The sequence below is a fragment of the Arvicanthis niloticus genome, chromosome 20, assembly GCF_011762505.2.
Source record: "Arvicanthis niloticus isolate mArvNil1 chromosome 20, mArvNil1.pat.X, whole genome shotgun sequence".
NCBI lineage: Eukaryota > Metazoa > Chordata > Mammalia > Rodentia > Muridae > Arvicanthis > Arvicanthis niloticus.
This window is the reverse complement of record NC_047677.1, coordinates 49,549,792-49,571,509: the sequence shown is the minus strand read 5'-3', so window position 1 is coordinate 49,571,509 and position 21,718 is coordinate 49,549,792. Positions and strand designations below refer to the sequence as shown.

Genomic DNA, 21,718 nt, shown 5'->3' with positions numbered 1-21,718 from the left:
GACAGACGCATCCCTCTGCCCACCAGGACCCAGGGCCTGGCTGGAGCCGGCAGCCCTCCTGCTGCTCCTGGGAACTCCCAGGCCAGGCCTCTGCACACCCCTGCCCACACCACACAGACAACAGAAAATGTTGGCAAAATATTTTATTGCTGCCATCCCTGTTGGTGGAACACTGGGGGCTGAGGGTTAGAACTGGGGGGGTCACAGCATCTTCTGGAACAGGGCGATGGCCTCATCCACCTTCCTGAGCTCCGCCTCTGTCTGTTGCAACTAGGGGTACAAAGGGGTACATGGTGATGACACAGGCCCAAGGAGACCCGACACCCAGAGCAGAGGAGCCCAGGTTGGTGAGATGGGTGAGGATGAGCGGAAGTTAGGGTAGCATGGTGGCAGGGCCTCTCTGCAGCACATCCCACGCTTCCATCAAGAGCCTCCTCTGGAGTGCTCCTGTCCCGGTGACACAGAGCCTTGGGGCACACACATAACCCCTCCCGGGAACCCGCCTGTGGAGAAGCCCACAGGCTGCCTGGCCACATACTACCCTCACTCTGAGGTGAAAAGGTAACCTCACTCAGGGCCTGAGAGTGAGCACTCAGTGTAGCTGGTGCTCCCTCCCACGAGCTGGGCCTCCTTGGAAGACCCTAGAGGCACGGGTCTTTGGGAGTTCCACACCAGGAGACAAATGGACGTTCTGAGTGAGCCTAGGCAGTTAAGCAGGAGCAGGCACTATACTTGGGGTTCCTGACTGCCACAGGAGTTCCAGGGTCCTAGCAGCTGGGCTTGCTGAGAGCCGGGGCATGACAGAAGCAGCTGATGTTGGGATACCACCACCACCTCCACCACCACACACCTTCGCTTCATCTGCCTCCTGGACCTCAAGGGGCACCTTTGCTGAGTAGCCAGAGGCCGCACGGCGCTCCTGGAGCCGCTGAGCCTGTCGCTGGGCCTCACTTCGCTTGGCCTGCAGCTTGCCCAGCTCCCGGGCAGGGTCCACTAGGCCCTGCAGCTGCAGGTGGATGGAGCAGCGGTCTGAAGCCACAGCCACAGCACAGCCCTGTGGTGCCGGAGCTCCCAGGGCCAGGACAGCCACCACCCCCGCACTGGCCAGGGCCTGCACGTAGCCCGACACTGCCGAGGCCACCGCACCTGTGGCCTCATCAGCTACTTCCAAGAAACCTGTCAAGCGAGGAGGGAGAAAAGTGGAGTCTGGCTACAATCAGGCCCTGGGTTCCCCAAGGGGCCCCGGAGGACAGGGAGATAGGTGGACACGGGGCCCGAGGCTTACAGTCCGGCCTGGTCCGGGTCAGGTTGTAGTCGGCACGCAGGGAGCGTACAGCTCGAGTGATGCTCAGAGCCAGCTCAAGGGCAGCTTCAGCTTCAGGGTCCTTCCAGGAGCACTGTGAGGCAGAGTGGGGGGAGGGGAGCACTGTGAGGCAGAGTGGGGGGAAAGGGAGCACTGTGAGGCAGAGTGGGGGGAGGGGAGCACTGTGAGGCAGAGTGGGGGGAGGAGAGCACTGTGAGGCAGAGTGGGGGGAAAGGGAGCACTGTGAGGCAGAGTGGGGGGAGGGGAGCACTGTGAGGCAGAGTGGGAGAAGGGGAGCACTGTGAGGCAGAGTGGGGGGAGGGGAGCACTGTGAGGCAGAGTGGGGGGAAAGGGAGCACTGTGAGGCAGAGTGGGGGGAGGGGAGCACTGTGAGGCAGAGTGGGAGAAGGGGAGCACTGTGAGGCAGAGTGGGGGGAGGGGAGCACTGTGAGGCAGAGTGGGGGGAAAGGGAGCACTGTGAGGCAGAGTGGGGGGAGGGGAGCACTGTGAGGCAGAGTGGGGGGAGGGGAGCACTGTGAGGCAGAGTGGGGGGAAAGGGAGCACTGTGAGGCAGAGTGGGGGGAGGGGAGCACTGTGAGGCAGAGTGGGGGAGGGGAGCACTGTGAGGCAGAGTGGGGGGTGGGGAGCACTGTGAGGCAGAGTGGGGGAAAAGGGAGGAGCACTGTGAGGCAGAGTGGGGGGAGGGGAGCACTGTGAGGCAGAGTGGGGGGAAAGGGAGCACTGTGAGGCAGAGTGGGGGGAAAGGGAGCACTGTGAGGCAGAGTGGGGGGAGGGGAGCACTGTGAGGCAGAGTGGGGGGAAAAGGGAAGAGTACTGTGAGGCAGAGTGGGGGAAGGGGAGCATTGTGAGGCAGAGTGGGGGGAAGGGGAGCACTGTGAGGCAGAGTGGGGGGGAAGGGGAGCACTGTGAGGCAGAGTGGGGGAAAAGGGAGGAGCACTGTGAGGCAGAGTGGGGGGAAGGGGAGCACTGTGAGGCAGAGTGGGGGGAAGGGGAGCACTGTGAGGCAGAGTGGGGGGGAAAGGAGAGCACTGTGAGGCGGAGTGGGGGGAAGGGGAGCACTGTGAGGCAGAGTGGGGGAAAGGGGAGCACTGTGAGGCAGAGTGGGGGGGAAAGGAGAGCACTGTGAGGCGGAGTGGGGGGAAGGGGAGCACTGTGAGGCAGAGTGGGGGGAAGGGGAGCACTGTGAGGCAGAGTGGGGGGGAAAGGAGAGCACTGTGAGGCGGAGTGGGGGGAAGGGGAGCACTGTGAGGCAGAGTGGGGGAAAGGGGAGCACTGTGAGGCAGAGTGGGGGGGAAAGGAGAGCACTGTGAGGCGGAGTGGGGGGAAGGGGAGCACTGTGAGGCAGAGTGGGGGAAAGGGGAGCACTGTGAGGCAGAGTGGGGGGAAAGGGGAGCACTGTGAGGCAGAGTGGGGGGAAGGGGAGCACTGTCAGGCAGAGTGGGGGGAAGGGGAGCACTGTCAGGCAGAGTGGGGGAAAAGGGAGGAGTACTATGAGGCAGAGTGGGGGAAAGAGGAGCACTGTGAGGCAGAGTGGAGAAAAGGGGGAGCACTGTAAAGCAGAGTTGGGGTAAAGGGACTGCTTGGGAGGGCAGCAGTATGTGTCCAGGCCACACCTCATACCTCTGAGGGCTCTGGGTAGGGGGTGACACAGAGGCTAGCAGGAGCTTCTGGTGTCCGCCGGGGCAGCCTCTGGAACAGCTCCTCTGTGACAAAGGGCATGAAGGGTGAGAGCAGCCGTAGGCCGACGTCCAGGCAGGTGTAGAGGCTCTGCCGAGCACACTCTGCTGCCACCGGGTCCACTCCATTCAGCACGGGTTTTAGGCACTCCTAGGGAGGGAGAAGGCTCAGGGTCAGGTCCCACCTGGAGCCCTCGCCCCCATGAGGACTAGGAAAACAAAAGGTGACTCAAGCCTCAGGGCCGAGGTCAGAGCTACAGGTGCTCAGGCCCCGTCCCTGCTGCTCACCAAGTAGACGTCACAGAGCTCATAGAGCCAAAAGCTGTACTGGGCGGTGGTGATGGCTGCAAAGTCGTAAGCCTGGAAGCCTTCATTGCTGAGCCTCACGGCCTCTGCCAGCCGGCTGCGGATCCAGCGGTCCACCAGGCTCTCACGCCCTTTAGGCTTGGGGAAGAGAAATGCCAGCCAGTGGGCCACCACATCCCACAGGAGTAGAGTGGGACACAGAAGAATCCGCATTCCTCAGGGACCCGAGCTGTCCAATCAATGCTGGGAGAAAGGACAGGCCCAGCCCCACTGCCTATCAGTCATCAACCTCCACACGTCTGTCCCCAGACTAAAGGAGGATCCTCAGGGGACAGCAGCTTCAGTCTTGGCACACTGAGACTATGCTTGACACTTGAGGACGGGAGGTTCAGCCTGTGTGGGCATGTGTGCTGTCAACAACGGCCACCAAGCAGATCCTCACCTTAGAGGTTGGTGAGGGCACAAAGCCCTTCCCAAGGCCGCGCAGGGCAAACTTGGTGGCATTCCAGAGTTTGTTGCAGAAGTGACGGTACCCCAGGATTCTGTTCACGTCCAGATTGATGTCTCGACCTAGGGGAGGATGAGTGATTCCACCCCATTCTTCCTCTCAAAGAGGGCCTCTGAAGGCCCAAGGGACAGGAGAGCACCTGCCTCAAGGAAGACAACAGGCAACTGAGGGAGGACAGGAGACCATACCTTGGGACGTGTAGGCACAAAGTCCAAAGCGTAGGGCATCAGTGCCACACTCGGGAATCCCCGCTGGAAAGTCGGCCCTCTACAGAGGATGCAGAGGAACAGGGTGATCAGGCTGCCCAGCTGCTGCAGCCCACCTGAGGCACCCCCACACCTGCCCAGCTGCTGCAGCCCACCCCTTACCTGTCCTTCTTTGGCTTTCTCCACCTCACTGGGATCCAGGTTGCTGTTCAGTAGTTGGTCATGGAGGCCCTAGGGAGGAGATGGGAGGAGTCAGACCGTTCCAGCCACAGCTGCAAAGCTGATCCTAGCTGACCCACTGAGTGCCCCACCTGTAAAGAAACTCCATGGATGACATCCAGGGGGTCGATGACATTGCCAAGAGACTTGCTCATCTTCCTGCCATGAGCATCACGCACGATTGCATGGAGATAGACCTGGGGGCGCACAGTATGACAAACAGTAGGGCACACAGTGTGACGAACAGTGAGGCCACGATTCTCCCAATCCTGATGGCTCTCCCCAGTCTACCCACCTGGTTCCTAGGGGCCCTACTGGCTAGGAGTCTTAGTATGTCTGACAAGTGGCCCCTGCTCAGGAAGAGGAAGCCCTGGACCAGACCCACCAAAGCTAATGTTAGCCAACAGCCACCCAGGAAGGCAGGTAAGGAGACACAGGGGCAGGGCTAGCCATCTTCACACCTCTCTGAAGGGCAGCTTCCCAGTGAGTTTCAGACCGAGCATGACCATCCGGGCCACCCAGAAGAAGAGGATATCATGGCCTGTCTCCAGCAGGGTCCCAGGGTAGAACACACTGAGGTCTTCTGACTGCGGGAGGACAAGGGTATGCAGGTGAGCCAAGCGTTCCCTTCAGGGCCCCTCCCTCTTCACTCTAGGAGCATACCTACCTGATTGGGCCAGCCAAAGATGGAGAAGGGAAAGAGACCAGATGAGAACCAGGTGTCCAACACATCGTCATCTGGAAGAAGCCAAAGGTCAGAGATTAGAAGGGCGGGAATAGAAGGACAGAATCCCAACTGTCCCCATCCTCCATGCCCATCCCTGCCTTGCTGAAGGCTGATCTTGTCAGGGGACACTCCAAACTCCCGTGCTGCCTTCTCTCGGGCCTCTGCTTCAGTGCGTCCGCTTACCCAGTACCGCCCATCAGGGTCCTAACAGAGAGGGTTATCAAAAAGGCTTCCTTTACTTTCCCCATACCCCTCTGCCAACCAAGGGCCCAATAAACCACAGCCTTGCAACATCTAGCTATAGCCTTTCTTACCTCCCCAGGGGGTACTGCTGGGTCATGGACGGTGACAAAGTAGGCAGGGATTCGGTGGCCCCACCACAGTTGCCGAGAGATGCACCAGTCTCTACAAACAGCAAGGGGTCAGTCAGGGTGCTCAGTCTGTGTCCCTCAGCTGGCCGTCCTCCCCACCCAGGGGCCATACACACCGGATGTTGTCCATCCAAGAATGCCACGTCCGCTGGTGGGCCTCAGGCAGGATACGGAGGTCACCCCGGGTCACAGCAGCACTGGCGGCCTGGGCCATCTCCCCACAGCGCACGTACCACTGAGGCTTTAGCAGAGGCTCCACCACATCCTTGGAGCGGCTGCAGAAGGAAGAGGGTCATGGAGAGGAGGCCTTGTGAGGAGCACCCAGAGGAACCCCACCTTCCCCGTGTGCGCCCGTCCCCAGTCTCACTTGCAAAGTGGCACCACCATGGGGTTGTCCTTGACGCCTCGGAATAGGCCGAGTTCCTTCAGTGCTGCCAGCACAGCCTTTCTGGCCTCAAACCTGGGCAGGCCCTGGGTAAAAAAGGCCTCATCACAGCAATGCCCAAGTAACTTTCCACCTCCCATGCAGGTCCCCACAGTCCAGACATCCTCACCAGGAAAGGGGGAGGAACATTGACCAGGGCCCCCTTTGAGTCCATGATGCTAATAGCCTCGAGCCGGTGTCGCTGGCCAACCTCATAGTCATTCTGGTCATGGGCCGGGGTGATCTTCACGGCACCTGGAGGACACAGGGCGTGCCAGGGTTCACTGCATGCTGGGATTCCCTCCCACACCTCTTGTGCACAAGGGTGTGTCTCCCAGACCACTCTGCTGTCTGCTCCTTAATATGCACCGTTTCTTCTATCCAGCCCCAGTCCTGCCTAACCGGACTGAAGATAAATGTTTAGTCTTTTCTCCCAACAGGCCATGGTCGCTGCTCACCTGTGCCAAACTCCATGTCCACAAAGTCATCGAAGACGACTGGAAGGCTCCGGGACAAGAACGGATGGACGACACACTTCCCCTTTAAGTGCTGGTATCTGGGGTCTTTGGGGTTCACGGCTACAGCCACGTCTCCTAGCATGGTCTCAACCCGAGTTGTTGCCACCACCACCTCCTCGTCGCTGTCTGGGGTGACAGAAGGCTCTGTGTCTGAGCTCCCTCCTCCTCCCATCCCCAGCCCACATCCTGGTGTCCTTAGCTCCCACCTGAGCCTTGGACCTTGTAGGCAAAGGACACGAGGACCCCAAACTCCACCTTCTCCTTGTAGCCAGGCACAGAGAGCAGGGTGCGGCCTGTCAGTTCCTTCTTATCCACCTGTGAGATGGGTGTTTAAAGAAGTGGGCCGGGCCAGGCTGGGGAAGACTAGAGGGAGCCGAGCTGTGGGCAGAGGCATACCTCGATGTCAGAGATGGCAGAGTTGAGGGTGCAGGACCAGTTGACCAGGCGAGTGCTGCGGTAGATGACCCCTTCTTCATGGAGCCTGACAAAAGCCTCTGTCACAGCTGCTGACAATTTCTAGGGTGGGAAGATAACGGAAGTCAGAGGTCAGAGAAATCTTGGTGCCTGGAGGCCAAGGACGATACCCAAGGCAGCGGAGGTCGAGGGAACCCACCAGGCCTGTCCTAGAGTCCTACACCAGCACAGAACCCTTAGGACAGCTCCTTGTCTGAGAGTGGCTATGGGAGCACCAGGGCAGGCTGTGAGCCTTGATGCTGGGACAGCAGGGACCTGGCAGCTAGGGTCTGGGCTACGCTCCTGGTAGAAGGAAGCCCACCCACGGAGCACCCCCGCCCCACCCCAAGGTTCTGCCTCATACAGGATCCATGGTGAAGCAGGCTCGATCCCAGTCCAAGGAGCTGCCAAGTTTCTTTAATTGGTGGTAAATCCTGTCACCCTTCCTGGAAGTAGACAGAGTCCAGGATAAGCTTTGGGCCACGGGTGGGTGGTGGGTAGTGAGAGACTCACTTTTCCCTCTGAAGGTGACAAGTTTCCCACTTCGGCCAGGGGTGGAGCATCTATGGGGCTGCTGTACTCACTCGGCTTTCCACTTCCAGACCTCCTGAAGAAAGGCTTCTCGGCCCAGCTCGTGCCGGTTCAGACCCCGCTCTTTCCAGAGTTTCTTTTCCACCACCACCTGGGTGGCAATGCCTGCATGGTCGCAGCCCGGGTTCCACAGGGTGGTCTCCCCGCGCATACGGTGCCTGCGGGAGGCAAGAGGGCCAGATGGTGAGCCATGATAGTCGGTCCTGACACCAATGGTCTCAGGTAACTGCCAGAGGGGTTCATGGGGGCTTAAGAAAGGGATGGATTGAAACCTTCTCATTCTAAAGTCAGGCAATGAGAAAGGAGTTGAAGCCCAGCAGAACAGTCTGTAAAAAGAACAGAGGAGCTAAGCACAAGATGGCCCTAGGAAGAAAGCCACAGACAGAAGCAAACTGCATCCATGGCGACCCAGGCAGATTGCTCACGAGGTCCTGCTCCTAACTCCTCATGTCACACATTAAAGTGCCTGACAGAGAAGACAGAACTGGGAGGGGCACACGCCTCTCTGGATCCCCAGGTAGTGACTGCAGAGGAAGCACAGACACGTTCTTCAGCAGAATAATTGGCAAACCTTCACTCGGCTCGCTGGTTCACAACAACAAAAGAGGGAGGTGAGCACGAGGGAGGCACACAGACAGACAGACAGACAGACAGGCGGTAAGGGAGGGCAACGATAGGAAACGTCGTGCACCAGTAAGAAAGTGCTACATGCTGGGGTGGCAGCCTCAGCGAATCCCAGCAACCGAGGCAGAGGCAAGTGGATGTCTATAAGTTCCAAGCCACCTAGGACTACAGACACAGGAGAGCCGTCGCAATGTTCCCATCTGCCAAAAAGGCCAGAAACACAAAAAGTACTGAAAAGCCAAACCAGAACTTCTAAGAAAAGTTAGAAGTGACTTAGAGAAGACTGGAAGAGACTGAAGAGGACATCTATAAAACGCAGGTTTTATTTCTTATGTGTGCACGTGTGTGCATGTGAAAGCCAGAGGGTAAACTGAGGCCTGAGTCCCCATCTTCCACCTAGAGCTGTGGTCTCTCGTTAACCACGGTAACAAGCACAGCTGGGACAAGCTTCCATTGCTCCTCGGTGCTTCTGGGATAACAGATGTGCACTCAGCTTTACTTAGGCACTGTGGATTCAAACTCAGGTTCGCAGAGTTCTGCAGCAAGTGCTTTATCCACTGAGCCATCTCCACAGCTCCCTGCATGTTCACGGACCATGATCCATATACAATACAGTATTGTGTTCATGCCTGCTTATCACACGATACTCAGAGTTTCTGTGGAAAGGGATTGTAGCAAGTCCAATCTCTTATAGATAGCAAGAAGTTATCCTTATGAATGCCTGAGGACAAAGTGGTACCCAGGCATAAACGCAGGCAAACCACTAGTACATATGATACAGAAGACAAGACGGACAGGGAAGTCAATCAGGAGCTGGACTCCAGGGCATGCACCTGCAGGTCCAGCTACTGAGAACAGGAAGAGGGTTGCTAAGCCAAGAGCCACAGGCTAATCTAGCCAACACATAAGGCCTCAACTCAAGAAACAGTTAAGAGAGCACTGACTGCTTGTCAGGGGACCCAGGTTCAAAGCCCAGCACTCACATAGTGGCTCACAAATGTCTGTAATTATAGTTCCAAGGGATCCAATTCCCTCCTCTGGCCTCTGTACAAAGCTCACACGTGGTGCACAGATACATATACACACATATATATAAAATAGTATTCACATGTTTAATAAAAATTCAAGGCCGGGCGGTGGTGGTGCACGCCTTTAATCCCAGCACTTGGGAGGCAGAGGCAGGCGGATTTCTGAGTTCGAGGCCAGCCTGGTCTACAGAGTGAGTTCCTGGACAGCCAGGGCTACACAGAGAAACCCTGTCTCGAAAAAACCAAATAAATAAATAAATAAATAAAATAAAATAAAAATAAAAATTCAAATTAGGGGCTGGAGAGATGGCTCAGCAATTAAGAGCACTGACTACTCTTCCAGAGGTCCTGAGTTCAATTCCCAGCAACCACATGGTGGCTCACAACCATCTGTAATGGGATCTGATGCCCTCTTCTGGTGTGTCTTCAGACAGGGACAGTGTACCTATATACATAAAATTAATTTTTAAGGAAAAATTTAAATTAAAAAAAGAAAAAAAAATGAAGTCAGTCTGCATACAAGCACAAGCAAACATGTCCACGAGAAACGACTGAATATTAGAAAACAGCTGAGGAACAACTTTTTGTGTTTGCTTTTGAGATATGGCGTCACATAGCTTGACTTGAACTGGCCACGTTCCTGCCAGCCTTGCCTTTACACCTGGCTGTATAGCTGTTTTAATTTTATGAATGGGTGTCTGTATGTGCCTGCAGAGGATGCCTGACGAGTCACATATGGGTGACTCTAGGATCCGAACCCAGGAACTCTACAAGAGCAGCCAGGGTTCTTAACTGCTGAGCCACTTCTCCAACTCGGAGTTACAACCTCTGCTGGTTAAATTTAAATCTTTCCTATTAAAAAAAAGGAAAGGAAAGGAAAGGAAAGGAAAGGAAAGGAAAGGAAAGGAAGGAAGAGGGGCTGTGGCGGTGGAGATGGAGCGGTGATTATTAAGAATGTACGCTGCTTTTCCAAAGGACCAGAGTTCAACTCCCAGTTCCACATCAGGCAGCTCACAAACACCCATAACTTCCGCTCCAGGAGCCTCCAACATCCTCGGCTTCTGCACGCATGTGCACACACCCACACAAATGCACACATATAACTTAAGTAAAACTATGAGAATAAAATACGTAGAAAGGAAGATTGGTCTAGAATAACAACCACCTTCCCTCAGGAAGCCAAGGAAGATGGATCTCTGTGAGTTCAAGGCCAGCCTTGTCTATAGAGTCCTTTCCAGGACAGCAGAGGGAAACCTACATAGTAAGACCATGTCTTGAAAACAACAAAAACTACTTCCCCCTCAGCATCCAAAGACCTCGTGTATGTATCCTGGAAAGAACAGAGTCATACAACTGTGTGGGTGCACACAGACAGCTAGGACAGTCCTGGAAAGATGGACTATGAGTGGTAATAATCAAGGACTCCATTCTGGAAGGGAAGTCTGAGCAAGAAGACCAAGGAGATGTATGTTTCAACAAGAAGTCAAGTCTTCGGTAAAATCCAAAGGACTGTTGCCGCAGACCAACGGTGAGGTTCTGTGGTAGATTACAAGCTCAGTGTATACAGGCCACGGGCCCAAACCTCAGCACTGCAACAAAGGGGATCTAATGTTCTTCTCGGGAAACAGACGGATGGGAGAAGGAACCTGCGGAAGTCAGCTGCACAGACAGATTACCTGACTAGGACAGACTCTGACCGCTCAGAGGGGAGCAAGCAGGCAGCCACATCTGAGGGGCCAGGCAGGGCCAACATGGCAGAGTGAGCCTAGTCAGCGGAGGGCATGGAGCCAACCAGGGCAGAGGGCACCGGCTGGAGGTGCAAGCAGGAGCTCACCATCGAGTCAGGGAGTCCTGGATGGCGTTGGTGAGCGCGTGGCCCAGGTGCAGGGAGCCTGTCACGTTGGGGGGTGGGATGCACATCATGAAGACACCTCGGGGATTTGGTGCGGACACACTAGGACGCTGGTGGTAGAGAAGGAGGGGCAAATGCTAAAGCCTATGGCATCCTCCAGTGGCCCCGTCCCAGCAACAGGTCTCGAGTCCTACCCTTCTCCACCTCCAGCCCCTCTGGGCCTGGGCAGCAGTAACACTCACCCCATACTCTGGCTTGAAGAAGCCCTGCCGTTCCCACCAAGGGTACCAGGCTGCCTCCACATACTGAGGGCTGTAGGAGTCAGGCATGGGGCCACTAACATCTGGGAGGAAGGGGAAGAGGGCTCAGTGAAGCCAGAGAGACTCAGGTTAGAGTAGAAGGAACAGGCGTCTGCCATTCTCCCCACAGGACAGGCCTAAGGCTGTTCTGCTAACACTCCCTCACTAAGCAGGGTAGACCAGGACACACACAGCAAAGAGGAACAGAGAAATCAGTAGCCAGGGCTAGGCCCTTCCCCAGCCTCTACCTTTCTTCTCCCCAGGTGGGGTAGGGAGGTCATAAGTAATGACCCCAGGGTCCCGCTTCTCCTTCTTCTCTGGTTTTGGCTTCTTCTGTTCAGAAGGAAGAAGACACAGACCCAAACATGAGCCACCTCAACAAGGCCCCACCCACTCCTGCTCAGTCAGCCCTTGGCCCTCCTACCTCTCCGTGTGGGGGCTGCTGCTGCTGTGTCTTCTGCTTCTGCTGGAATTTCTCTAGTTTCTCCCGTTTCTTTGCCTCTTTCTTGAGCTGAGCTGCTGTCTTTTGGGGTGCAGTGACCTCAGAGCCTGAAGAGAGGCGCGGACATTCAGACTCAAGGCTGCTGGGGACCCTCTGTGCACACTGCCTCCCACAGCCTTCACGCCCAATGAAGGATTTCTAAAAGGGGCCCTTGTCCCCTCTGCTGTCTCCCATCCTCCTCACCTGGCTGTTGAGTGACAGACCTGGCCCCTGAGTACAGGGCTACTTCTCCCAGCACAGCCCGGAATTCCGGTTGCCTGACACAAGTGTTAAACCAGCGAGTCACATTACCCCAGATCCGGCGGGCAGGAGGGTCCAGAACCTGAGAGAAACCAAACCGAACCAATCGTAGCCATCGTGTAACAGAGTCTGACGGGCATGCACGTTTCCCTCCCCAAGCTCCAGTGACTCACATATCGGAAGGGCAGCAGTAAGGCTGTCACAGCAGCTACGTCCGCCAGGGTGGGGGCATCCCCAGCCAGGTAGGTGTGCAGCCGAAGCCACTCCTCCAAGGGGTTCAAAGCCTTGCTCAGGGCCCCAAGGGCAGCCTAATAGGAAAGGAAAGGGACAAGACACGGCTTGCATGCTTCTATCTCAGTGGCTCTCAACCTAATGCTGAGACCCTTGAATACAGTTCCTCAGGTTGTGCTAATCCCCTCACCATAAAAACTGTTTTTGTTGCTACTTCACAACTGTAACCTTGCTACAGTAATGAACCCTAATATAAATATCTGTCTTCCAATGGTTTTCTTAGGCGACCCCTGGGAAAGGGTCACTCGACCCCCCTCAGAAGGGTCCAAGGTAAGGAGCCACTGCTCCACCCTGCCCATGACCTTCCCTAACAAGCCACTGGCGGCCAGCTCTCAGGCTACTTCCTTCCCCATTCAAATGGTCATTATAAAATAGTTCTCCCGGGTGTGGTGCTGCATGCCTTTAATCCTAGTTCTCAGAAGGCAAGGGCAGGGGGATCTGCCTTTAAAGCTAGCCCACTCTTCACCAGTCCCATTTCAATTAAGGCTACATAGTTAAGACCCTGTCTCAAAGCAACAACAAAACTGTGTCTGGCTGAAAGTTCAGTGGAAGAGTATTTAGCATTCAGGAGGCCCCCAAAATATACACATTATAGGGCTGAAGAGGTAGACGGCATAGATCAGTGCTGAGAACACTGGTTGCTCTTACAGAGGCCTCAAGTTTGGTTCCTGGTACTCACATGGTGTGCACAACAGTCTGTAAACCCAGCTACAGACAACACCTGGTTACACGGCCCCAGACTCCTTGGGCACTAGGCACACAACTGTACGTACGTGTACATACATACACACATACGCGCGTACACACACACACAAGCAAAACACTAATAAACATAAAATAAAAATCAAATACATACAAGTATTTCGTGGGTGTGTAATTTATCCACTAAGTCACCACTAAGCACTTAAGTTTATATGTCCAAGGAAACACATGAAGCAAGACTGCCAGATCTGAGCATCAACAAATAGATTCCACCAAGAACAGCACAAACGGGCAAACATAGGAAGCACTACCCCGCGGGAACACAGAAATGAGCATCTCTATTAGCCCGTCGGGATATGGAGAAGCCAGCCAGGGTCTGTACAGTTCATTCCCCCACTGAAGTGACTCTATCCACCAAGCACTCCCTGCCCTTCCGGGGCGGAGCTTTCCCTTAAGTAAGGCACAGGTCTACCCTGGGAGGACTCACAGAAACAATCTGTCCTCTCCCTTCCCTCCTTCAGCTCCCCTGACTCCTACTAACAATTCCTCTCTCCCCAGTCTTTCCTACAGCTCACATCTGGCATCCCTGTCACATCTGCAACCTTGTCAACTTCACACAAGCCTGTGGGAAGAGGGAAACTCAGGTGGGAAAATGTCCTCACCAGACTGGCCTGTAGGTAAGTCTGTGGGGACGTTTTCTTAACTAATGATTATGTGGTGGGTAGTCCATTGTAGGCGATCCCACCTCTGGCAAAACAAGAAAGCGGGCTGAATAAGCAGTGGAAAGCCAGCCAGGAAGTATCCGTCTTGCATGGCCTCGGCTTGTTTCTGCTTCCAGTCACTGGCCTGACTTCCTTCAGTGATGGAGGTACAACCCAAGAGCCTAAAATAAACCCTTTCTTTCCCAAGGCGCTTTTGGTCATGTTGTTTTTATCATGGCAACAAAAACCCAAAGACCATCAGAGACTTGGAAATGCCTGGAGAGTAAGACCTTGTTTAAAGAAAGACACACACACACACTCCAAAACCAAAAGTGAAAACACCAAAAACACGCTCCCAGGCTCTCTTCAATTGCATCCCCGGAGGAAGGGATTACATCACTTTGCATTCTCAGGCATAGGCTCAAGAATTTAAAGCGTACCCAAAGTAACTACAAGTGGCAAACGGGGATTCCACTTCCTGACAACCTACTTCCTTCCTTGGGATTCTTCCCAACCCTGTTTGTTTAGTCAGAATTTCTCCCTTCTTCCCTCTCACCTGGGGATCCTGACCAGGACCTCTGAGTCCTAGGGCAGGCAGGGTCGCCCCGCAGGCAGCTGGTATGAGCTCCGTGTCGGCATAACTGACCCACTGTTGGACCAGGACAGCAGCCCGGCTGCCCCCGAGTCCCCCCAGTCCTGCTGGCCACAGCAGCTGAGCTACGGCCGGGGCCCCCCACACCCACAGGCCGCCAGGCCCCTGCTCCAGGGCAGGCAGGCGAGGCGGGGGGAATGGAGTCCGGCTGCTCGGGGGAGGCTGCAGGCAGATGCGGGGGTGAGGACCTCCCCACCCGGGACCGTCACCAGCTTCCCCGTAGCGGGCAGCGATGAGGGCTCGGAGGCTGGGGAAGGCGTCGGGGTGAGGAGAGACGTAGAGGATGGACATGGCTGAGCAGGGTCCGAACGCGGTGGAGTGACCTGGGGAGAAACCGGGCAGGTTGAGGAGGGGACGTGAGCACGTGCTGCAAGGTACGCAGGCGCCGGGCCGGGCCCCATGCCAGGGGAGCAGCGGCGATCAGCGCCTGGAGGAGGAGGCGGGACCCCGATCGCCCGCCCCCTCGGGGTTGTAAGAGGGGAGTTCGCGCCGCGTGTACGTACTAAAGGCGGCGATCACACTTGGCCGGGAGATCTCCTCAGCCGGCCACGGCCGCGGCCCCACAGGGTGGCCGGGGAGGAGGTGGCGGGCGACAGAGGCAGCTCTCCGGCTGCGGGAGAGAGCGGCCCGACCAGCGGCACCCACGTGTCCCCCTTTGTGACAGCGCGCGTTTCCGGGCCCGGGTCCTAGCTGGGCGGCCGGGTCCCGCCTGTGCGTGCGCGATCCCGAGGGTCCTTGCGCGGCCCACCGCTGCCGGACAGGACAAGGAGGGACAAGGGAGGCTCGCACGGCAGGGGACGGGAAAGCGCGCGCGGGGACGAGCCGGTGCCTGGGTCAGGCGCCGCCGCGGGCAGCCCGGGGTCCTCGGGTCAGGCGCCGCCGCGGGCAGCCTGGGGTCCTCGTGTCTGGTGCGCGCGGAAATAGGAAAGCCCTGGTGGCTGGAGCGCGCGGTTGATCCCAGCCTCCTGCCTTCTGCAGGACAAGCTGCAGGATCTGGGGCTGCTGCAAGCAGTACCTGTCTGCTGGGCCTGGCTGTTGCTGTAGGGAATAAAAGGTTAACAATTCCCCGGCGTACCTGCGGTCCACGTCGCTTATTTGTATTTATCTTTTTTTTTTTTTTTTTGGTTTTTCGAGACAGGGTTTCTCTGTGTAGCCCTGGCTGTCCTGGAACTCACTCTGTAGACCAGGCTGGCCTCGAACTCAGAAATCCGCCTGCCTCTGCCTCCCAAGTGCAGGGATTAAAGGCGTGCGCCACCACCGCCCGGTTTGTATTTATCTTTTATTTATCTTTCGCTTTTAGAAAGCGTTCTGATTGGGTGTGATGAAGGAATCCGGCCGTGTCAGGCTTTAATAGCAGAGTGCACCGGCAACTCGCGGGAGATCCTCAGATCTAACCCAGGTAAAACAGGAAAAGGGCTCTAGGTGCTGAGCGCTCACGGCCGGTGATGGAGCGACGTGAAGGAAGGGCAGGGGACCTAAAGTCAGAAGCACTCCAGTTGGTCCAGTAAAGCCATAAGGCTAGAGGGAGAACTAAGTTCGCGGGGCTTTTGAGAGTCCATTGCTTTATTGTTGGGATAATCTCTTCTGTACTGTGTAAAGTTGTCTTTGTATTATTAAAAAGTACGCGGAAAGAGAAATCAGGCAGAAAACCGCCAGGCAATAAAGCACATGACAGGATCAGAAATCTGACAGAATCACACCAGCTGTAGACAGTTCGTGCAGAGTTGAAGCACCAGGAGTTCCTGGAGTGTTTACAGGCCCTTCACAGGGCCGGATTTGGCAGACATAGGGCCGATCTGAGTCCGTTCTCTCACCTAACCTTTGCTTCGAACCAGGTGATGAAGTCTGGATCACGAGATACAACCAAACCGTAGAACCTTGATTGAAGGTGATTCCGTACATGTGAAAATTAGATGAACAACACCCCACCCTGCAAGAAAATACCAGATGGTTTGGCCTTTCCATTGATGGTTCAAGCAGGTACCTCGGTTGTCTATGTTGTGTCTCATTGAACTCTTTGAATTTGTGCGGCCGCTAGAGAGTTTGATTTAGGTTTGGTTGCTGATCGGAAATAGTCTTGGGGGGGTGTGTGTAGATGTTGTGGACTACAAGAGCCCTAGGGGACATTATTGAACCAACCTGTCATAGTAATAACAATTTATATGCAGGTTAAAAGGGCTGCAAAGTGGTGCAGAAAGAGGTGTGGACACAGCTGCCAGCTGCCTACAAGCCAGGGACCCCGAGACGCCCCACTGATTCCAGGTCAGAGACTCGGTCTATGTGTGGTGACACCGAGCCCAGACGCTTGAGCCTGCCACTCCAATAGAACAAGAAGACAGGGCTGGACTTGGCTGGAAGGTCCAGACCACAAAGAACCCCTTAAAATTAAAAGTCATCAGGAAGACTAGAAATGAAGCGCCTTCTCCTGACAATGGTACTGTATCTTAGTTCTTTTTCCCTGGGCCAGACCAGTGCCAGCCCCCACCAACCTCGTAACTTAACATGGATGGTAATAAATGACGCGGGAGATGTGGTGTGGAGCACGTCTAAGGTCACCACGCCTAACCAGTGGTGGCCAGACCTGTTCCCTGACATCTGCAGACTGGCTGTCGGGGCCTCAGGCTGGGACTTAGAGGGACACTCAGATTCTCAGAAGGTACCTGTGACTTGTGCTTCAGACGAATGGACACATCGGAGACGTGCATAGGGGGGTTGTTTTAATGGTCACTGGAGAAGTCTGCTCCGAACCCAAGAATTTTATGTCTGCCCTGGGCTCCACCGGCCCAGGAACCTTGACCCTAAGTGTGGAGGTAAACTTGATTACTATTGTAAAAGTTGGGGTTGTGAGACCTCGGGGCAGGCATCTTGGAATCCTTCTTCGAGCTGGGACTATATCAGGGTAGCTGCTAATTATTCCCTCAAACTTTATCAGCCAGGGGGTGACTTTACAGTGGAAGAATGTAAGTGGGATTGGTGTCACCCACTCCACATCACTTTCACTGAAAAGGGAAAAAAGGCCACAGATTGGGTAAAAGGCTATGTGTGGGGCCTCAGATTCTACCTCAGCGAGCACGACGAAGGAGTAATCTTCACCATTAAATTATGGGAAGAGATTCTTTACACCTCTCTTGGGCCCAACTCAGTTTTAAGCCCTGTCAGGCCCCAACCCAAACCTCGAGAGCTGGCCACTTCTCCTAAACCATTAAAAACAGTCACACCCACCATCAAGCCCCTCAGAGAAGACTCCCGTCTGTCTAACTTAGTTAAAGAGGCCTTTAAAGTCCTTAATGCTACCAACCCCAAAGCAACAGAGTTGTGCTGGCTCTGTTATAATATGGCTCCCCCATACTATGAAGGCATAGCATTTACAAGGACTGTCAATCAAACAGAAGATATCCACCAATGTAGATGGCAACAGGGACAAAATGTCAGGCTCACCTTGTCCGCAGTAACTGGACAGGGAACGTGTATAGGAAAAATCCCCCCCTCACAGAAATTCCTCTGTAACCAAACTTTGCCTACCCCTCTGGACAGGGGGTACCTCTTGCCACCCACAGAGGGGTGGTGGGCCTGCTCCTCTGGACTCACTCCTTGTGTCAATTTACAAGTCTTGAGAGATACCCAAGACTTCTGTGTTCTAGTACAGTTATTCCCTAGACTTATTTACCACCCTTATGAAGAACTTTTGTCCCATTGGGATAGCGGGTCACTAAGAACTAAGAGAGAACCCATCGTCATCATGCTCTCCACCTTATTAGGACTAGGACTAAGAGCGGAAGGCGCTGCCATGGAGGCCTCTGCCCTGGTCATACGTGATCAAAACTTCAGGAGCTTGCAGGCTGCCATAGATGCAAATATTCAAGAACTAGAAAACTATCTCAGAGCTTCGGGAATCTCTGACCTCCTTGTCGGAAATAGTACTCCAAAACAGAAGAGGCCTTGCTCTCTTGTTCCTCCAGCAAGGAGGCCTTTGTGTGGCCTTCAGAGAAGAATGTTGCTTTTATATAGACCATTCGGGGGTAATAAAAGACCCCATGGCAAGGGTCAGAGGACTAGCAGAAAGAAAGAAAGAGAACAACACCAGGGATGGTTTGAATCAAGGTTTAACTCTTCCCCCTGGCTTACCACTTTAATTTCTGTCATTACAGGACCATTAGTGATTTTATTGCTTTTACTGACTTTGGGGCCTTGTATGTTAAATCGTTTGCTCACTTTTATTAGAGAACGAATTAGCACAGTACATGTCATGATGTTAAGACAGCAATATCAAGGGCTAAGCCAGAATGAGGTATGACAGATGATTTCAAGATTGAAACATCCCCCAAGAAAAAGAGGGGAATGTGAAAATTGGATGAACAACCCCCAGATGGCTGGGATTTTCCATTGAGCTCACGCATGGGCCAGGGAATCTTCTCACCATGGGCCACCAATGAATACAAAGGACAGTGAGCCCCACCAATGAGAGGTAATGACTCATGCTGTTACCTAAAACCTATAGTCTGAAAAAGTATAAAACGTGAGTGCTTTTCTTCTTCCGGGTCACCTCCGCTCCCATTGCAAGATGGCCCCAGCACACTGGATCAATCAATAAACATCTTGCTTGTTGCAAAAATCTGTCTCTGTGTCTCAAGGGAGGGACATCCTGGACTTAAGAACCAGGGCTCTGGGTCTTACATGCACACCATTCCTATGTCAAACCTGCAGGACAGAGTCGACCCAACAACTCTGTAGTTAACTACGGGAATGCTGCCAAGTGTGCTCCAGACAGGATGGAGACTCCAACCATATCCACGAGATCCCCTGAAGCTGCAGACCTTGACTCTACTTATTTCTATAGCTGTGGTCCAAACTAGATCTATCCCCTGTGAACTCCACAACCTCACTTGAGTTATAACTAACACAGATCCAGGGGCTGTAATCAACTCAACCTTCCACCTTGACTCCATTGGAACTTGGTTTCCTGATCTCGTTTTTTTTAATCTATGTGTACTAGCAGGTGGGACCTGGAGTCCCCCGAGCCTTATATGGAGATCTCAACATCCAGCTCAGCGCAGTGAGCTTCAAAGAGCCCCCTTCTATATCTGCCCTGGATGGGGGAGGTCTCCATGGCAGACAGCTACACGTGGAGGACCAGTCATGCTTATGTGCACATTGGGGTTGTGATCCACTGGGTCCATCTCCTGGACGCCACTGATAAAAAATGACCTTATCAAGGTCCAAAGGGGCCCTGGATCAGAATCCCAAGGATGGGAGTATGGATTGCAACCCAAGTTCTATGCAAATGGTCTTGGTGGGCCATGTTCCTCTAACTGTAACCCCATTGTAGTCCAGTTTACCCCCAAGGGAAAAGAAAGTATGGGATGGGAAACAGGAAACACATGGGGACTAAGATTGTATGTATCTGGATATGACTATGGAGTAATGTTTATGATTCAACTCTCTGCCCAAGGGATCTGGTCCAGACAGAGGATGCCTTTAGGCCCTAATCTGGCCCTGCCTCCTGTTGGACTCAGTCCCCATTTCTCAGGAACTTGGACCCCAGTCTAGGTCATGGGACTTGCTTTGGGCCACTTAACAGCCAGAGCTTACAAATAAATATTGGCTCTGCTTGGATGCCCAGCCACCCTATTATGAAGGAATAGCCATTCCTGGAAACTATACCACCTCTACCAACAACAAGGACTGTTGTTGGCAACATCCAGGTAAAGGAAATCTAACCTTAGAGGTAATTAAAGGACTCTGCATTGGGACAATACCCCACACCCATAGACATTTGTGTAATAGCACCCAGGAAGCCCCAGACAGGGATGCTTACATCATACCCCTCATCAGTACATGGTGTGATATACTACTGGGCTGACCCTTTGCATCCACACCCAGGCCCTTAACCTCACAGATGGTTTTTGCGTACTGCTCCAGTTTGCCCCTAGAATTCTTCATTACTCTGATGAGATGGGGACCAGACTATACCCACTCCCAGCCGAGTGAAGCGGGCTACTGTTGCTGAGATCCAGTCAGCCTTCAACCTCAAAGATGAGGATTATAAAGCGTTAAGCTCTGCCATAGGTGCAAATTTAATTGAACTAGAGAAATCCTTACCCAACTTCAAAACCTCATTAACTTCTCTGAGGGAAGAGGCCGCTCTTCAAAATCAGCAGGAATGGCCGGGCAGTGGTGGCGCATGCCTTTAATCCCAGCACTTGGGAGGCAGAGGCAGGCGGATTTCTGAGTTCGAGGCCAGCCTGGTCTACAGAGTGAGTTCCAGGACAGCCAGGGCTATACAGAGAAACCCTGTCTCAAAAAATAAAAAAAACAAAACAAAAAACAAAAACAAAACAACAACAACAACAACAAAAAAACAAAATCAGCAGGAATAAAACTTCTAATCCTTACAACACGGTGGACTGTGTAAAGCTCTGGGAGAAAGATGCTGTGTCTATGTCAATCAATCAGGGATTGTAAGAAAGTCAATTGCCTCATTGTTCAAAAGAAGACCTCAGTTTTTTTTTTTTTTTATTACAATTGTTTCAACTCTGTCTAGATCCTTGGTCCTGGTCATACTTGCTGTGGCATTCAAGCTCTGTCTTATTCACCCCCTGATGGATTCATCAAGGACCAGGTCTCCAACGTCCAGCTCATATTAAAATACCAACCCTTGGATTCTGCTCAGTGTTTTGAGATGGACTCTTAACTAAAGGTGGGAGTGAGGGGGCCTAACTTACTCCATTTTAAGACAGGCTGCCATAGACTCAGAAAAACCATAAAGAATGGGCAGCCAATCAGCAGCCGCCCTGACAACTGGGGGTGGGATAGCTAAAGCCAATTTGAAGAAAGCCCCCATGAAAGGATGCTTCCTCCTTCAACGTATAGACGGATACCCCTCACTATGAAACCAAACAATCCTCATGTAAGTTACCTAACCACAGTTGGAAATCTTCTAATTGGCTTTAAAAGGAAAAGAAAGCCTGCAGTCTCTTTGTGGTTGCCATTTTATATGGATGATGGACTATTGAGCTTTGGTCTTGCTCTGCTTTGTAACACTTACTCCCAGCCCTGCAAGACCTGGTTGCTCCGGAAACGAGAATCTGCACTGTAGACCCAAGTGGTGTTATGTGATTTTGACCCCAAGTTACTTCTCATTGGTGAATGAAGATGCTGATGACAATCAGTAGCCAGGCAGAAGAGATGTGGGTGGGGTTTAGGGTTCCTGAGTTTGTGGTTGGAAGAGAAGCAGAAGGGAGATAAGAAGGTGAAGGAGGAGGAAGTAGCCATGGATTAGGCGAGTTGTAAAATGATGGCCATGTGCATTGGCTAATTGGAGTTAAGAGCAGCGTAGACGGAAACATGGCAGATTATATAATGGCATTGTAGGCTGGGAGGTATACATGCTAGTGTAGTGGATAGACGTCTGCCCAGCTCTTGTGCTGATTAAGGCTTGTTATAAATAGCTTGTTTCTTTTATCAGGGAACTAAACGCTCGAAGGTGGGGCACAAGCCCCTGTGG

The 21,718-nt window shown here is 53.6% G+C and overlaps 1 protein-coding gene and 1 long non-coding RNA gene across 6 annotated transcripts; one reads left to right on the top strand and one right to left on the bottom strand.

Moving 5' to 3' along the window:
• Window positions 1–128: 128 nt before the first annotated feature.
• Vars1 (valyl-tRNA synthetase 1) lies at window positions 129–14,855 on the bottom strand. The gene is made up of 29 exons (XM_034524037.2): window positions 14,718–14,855; window positions 14,119–14,537; window positions 12,042–12,176; window positions 11,812–11,950; window positions 11,551–11,675; window positions 11,375–11,459; window positions 11,070–11,170; window positions 10,810–10,937; window positions 7,317–7,481; window positions 7,097–7,178; window positions 6,676–6,795; window positions 6,486–6,594; window positions 6,220–6,405; window positions 5,892–6,016; window positions 5,705–5,808; window positions 5,454–5,612; window positions 5,281–5,371; window positions 5,065–5,170; window positions 4,907–4,977; window positions 4,701–4,826; window positions 4,332–4,436; window positions 4,183–4,251; window positions 4,003–4,081; window positions 3,749–3,876; window positions 3,289–3,444; window positions 2,945–3,151; window positions 1,286–1,397; window positions 851–1,176; window positions 129–270 (listed from the first exon to the last, which is right to left on the bottom strand). The coding sequence occupies exons 2-29, from the start codon at window positions 14,503–14,505 to the stop codon at window positions 202–204; spliced, it is 3,795 nt and encodes a 1,264-aa protein (XP_034379928.1). The 5' UTR covers window positions 14,506–14,537; window positions 14,718–14,855; the 3' UTR covers window positions 129–201.
• Window positions 13,353–18,826, top strand: LOC143435222 (uncharacterized). 5 transcript variants are annotated; one of them, XR_013105345.1, is made up of 5 exons: window positions 13,353–13,505; window positions 13,587–13,729; window positions 15,515–15,613; window positions 16,050–16,194; window positions 16,383–18,826. It is a non-coding gene; the product is annotated as an uncharacterized LOC143435222 (long non-coding RNA). The 5 variants fall into 5 exon arrangements; XR_013105346.1 differs by lacking the exons at window positions 13,353–13,505; window positions 13,587–13,729 and adding an exon at window positions 14,465–14,588; XR_013105343.1 differs by lacking the exons at window positions 13,353–13,505; window positions 13,587–13,729 and adding an exon at window positions 14,583–14,709.
• The last annotated feature ends 2,892 nt before the right edge of the window (window positions 18,827–21,718 follow it).

Bases quoted from the DNA above. Each gene is read 5' to 3' on its own strand.
- Vars1 (XM_034524037.2), bottom strand. From the start codon at position 14,505: ATGTCCATCCTCTACGTCTCTCCTCACCCCGACGCCTTCCCCAGCCTC. The intron at 10,938-11,069 runs GTGAGTGTTACT...CTCTACCACCAG, and splicing joins TCTTCAAGCCAGAGTATGGG to CGTCCTAGTGTGTCCGCACC. The intron at 3,877-4,002 runs GTATGGTCTCCT...ATCCTCCCCTAG, and splicing joins TTGTGCCTACACGTCCCAAG to GTCGAGACATCAATCTGGAC.